General features: G+C 55.1%; 1 protein-coding gene across 1 annotated transcript; it reads right to left on the bottom strand.

Annotated features, from left to right (window-relative positions):
- Positions 1-754: 754 nt before the first annotated feature.
- On the bottom strand, positions 755-2117 carry TUSC1 (tumor suppressor candidate 1). The gene has a single exon (XM_075411027.1). The coding sequence runs from the start codon at positions 2115-2117 to the stop codon at positions 1536-1538; it is 582 nt and encodes a 193-aa protein (XP_075267142.1). The 3' UTR covers positions 755-1535.
- Positions 2118-3003: the final 886 nt, after the last annotated feature.

The raw sequence follows: 3003 nt of genomic DNA on the forward strand, positions 1-3003 counted from the left end.
GCATTGTATCTTAACGCAGTCATATATTCCACTATTTTGACAGATTCCTCGTGTTGCTTGGGTATTCATACTTTACTGGAAACAGCTACTAAAATAAGACAATTCTGTTAAGTGCACTTATTGTAGGTACTGTCATTCTTGAGCATTTATCAATTGAAGCATTTCTGAGAATACTTCATTCACAAAACAATCAAAGACCACATCCAGACATCAACACCCACCCTTTCTCATTAAAGAAAGATTAACTGCACAGTGCCATACTGTTTTTCCATTTTGAGAACGCACTTCCTTGAGGCTTCAGATCCAAAGAGACCCAAGTTTAACAAGCACTACAGCCATTTTACGATTAGAGGCTTATGCTGACATTACATGAAGAAATAACAGCTACTCTTTCTGTAAGGTATATGATCAAAGATACTTACAGAAATCATTAATTTTCACCTTTTCATGTCACTTTGAGTTGAAACAGACCTTGGCTATTAAAGCTTCACGGAACCAATCCCAAAGCTGAATGCGACAGCTTTTAAATTACAAAAAAATGAGGGAACTCTACACAGCTTGCTTTCAAACAGTAGATTTTCTAAAGGAAGACAGGTCTGAAAAATAAGAAAATTGCTTTCAAATAGCAGACTTGCTTAAGCCAGACAGGTCAAAAACCAACCAATTCCTTTGGCTTTGATCAAGCGCATTACAAAGGTCGCAAAGGCCTACCATTTCAAAATAACTCTGTTAAAAATCACACATACGACAGTCATTTGGTGTGTCATGGTTTTATTTTTTATCAGCTGCAGTTTTATGTAAAAGTGTGAAATTCAGATCATTACCCATGTGACGGTGAACAAAGTCCATCACTAACGATACAAATACTGTTTTGCAGTAAATATCCAGACAATTCAGAGTGGTTCAAACGATCACCAGCTTTTCCTGGAGTGCTGACAGAGAAGCTTGCAAGCTCCCTCCACACCCTTTCGTAAGACATATACACACTAAAGAACTACTCAGAGTCGTCTTTTGATATCTCCACGGCTACTGAGGTCTACACTGAGCTGCTAACCCAGAGGAAAAAAGTGAGCTACAGCTGGTCCCCAGGGGAAGCCCAGTTCAACGCTATGAGGTGACGTAAAACCAGCTGTTCTTTCCACCGTGGTTCGTTTCTCCATGACAACAGCCGCTTCGAGGCATTCCTCAGCTACAACACTCGCCTCTTCCAAGCGTCACTTTTCCAGCTGAACCCGCTTCTCCTCCATCACGTTCAGCGCTTCCTGGTTGCACACCTGGGAGGGGGATTAAAAAAAGCCCAGCCAACCCCTCCCTCAGCCTTTCTTTGGGAAAAGCTGCGTCGCCTGAGCGGGCGGGGGTCAACCCCGCGCTCCACGGGGGCGGGGAGGGGAGGGGGGAGCGGCCAGGCCGCCTCCCCCCCTCCCCGCGGACCAGCGCTGCCGGCGGAGGCGGCGAGGCCGGGCGGGGCAGGGAGGACCGCGGCACCGCCCCCTCCCAGCAGCCCTCCCGGCCGCGCCTTCCCCTGGGGGCGGTGGCTAGACGGGCGGCAGCGGGCTCCCCTCCTTCCGTGGCTGCTCGTTCTCCTCCAGCAGCTCCTCCAGATCCCAGTCGTCCAGCTCCGAGGCTTCCGGGCCAACGGCGGCCCGGCAGCGCCGCAGGTGCTGCAAGGCCCGGCGGTGCTTTTCCTTCAGCCGCCCCAGCTGGGCGCGCAGGGCCTCCGCCTCCTCGTCGGGGTTCCCGTCGGCGGCCTTGTCGAGGCCGCCGGGGCCGGGCCCCAGCAGGGCCTGGCGGAAGAGAGAGCGGTTCTCACGGCGCAGGCGGCGGTTCTCCAGCCGCAGCCGCGCGTTCTCTTGGCGCAGCCGCGCGTTGTGCCACTCCCGCTCCTCCCGCTGCCGCAGCGCCTCGCTGTGGCTGGCCGCCAGGTCCGCGTACCGCTCCGCCAGCTGCTGCGGCGAGCCCCGCGACTGGCCCCGCCAGCCCTCCCGGCTGGCGTCCGGGCCGGGCGGCTCCTCTGCCCCGCCGCGGCGGCCTCCACCGGCGGCGGCGAGCCCCGCCCGGCCCCTCCGCGCCGAGCCGTTACAGCCCCAGCGCCCGTCCACAACGCGCATGCGCCTCATCCGTGCCGTGCCCGCAGCCCGCCTGCACGCGCCGCCGCCGCCGCCGCCGCCAGGAGAGGAGGGCGGTGCGTGACGCCGGCACCGCCTTATGCTAATGAAGGGGCGGGGCTTCGGCCGCCGAAGGCGGAGGTCGGAGGTCAGGGCGGAAGGGCCGGCGTGGCCTGCCGGCGCCATATTGGGAGCGGCGCCGCTGTGGGCGTGGCGTTGGGGTGTCTGCTGTAGTCAGCAGCGCTGGTGAGTAGGGTCTTGGGGCCTAAGCCCAGAAACACGTCAGGTCCTCCGGGTCGTAACTTGTGCTCCTGCACCCGGTTTCCCAGCTATGTGAGGTGACGCGTCCATTTTGCGCCGCCGGGTGGTTGCCTCTCTGAATACCCCAGTCCACCCTGTTTCCTGTCTGGCGAGGTTGGGGTTTCACTGGTCCAGACGATTGCACAGTCTTCCAATGTTCACGTGGGCCTTGTTTTTATTGTTGCTTAAAAGTGGTGGGTACAGCACAGAGGAAAGTGCGTGTCAGCTCAGAATTGCTTGGTGAACAAAGACCTGGTCAAATAAATGTTGCTTAGTCTGTTCTAGTGTTGTGAGGTTGTTGGCGTTTAAGGAATAAAAAATGCAGGCTGGAAGGATGTCTAGTTAGTGTGTGAGTAGTTCTGACAGCTTGAAGGGGATTCAGCTTAAAGTAACAAGATCATGCCGTATAAAGTTGCTTGTAAACAATTTCCAAAAGAGGAACAGAAATAGGGTGTGAGGACTCGATGTCATTTCATGGTGTGTGGTGAAGTGCATTAACCTTCTGAAATTCTCATCAATTCTCGTCATCTCTCCTCTGCATAACCACACATGTAGGTATGGGCACAGTTAGGTACTCCTGTTGGGATTACCGTGACTG

Source organism: Opisthocomus hoazin, chromosome Z (genome assembly GCF_030867145.1).
Source record: "Opisthocomus hoazin isolate bOpiHoa1 chromosome Z, bOpiHoa1.hap1, whole genome shotgun sequence".
Classification (NCBI taxonomy): Eukaryota; Metazoa; Chordata; class Aves; order Opisthocomiformes; family Opisthocomidae; genus Opisthocomus; species Opisthocomus hoazin.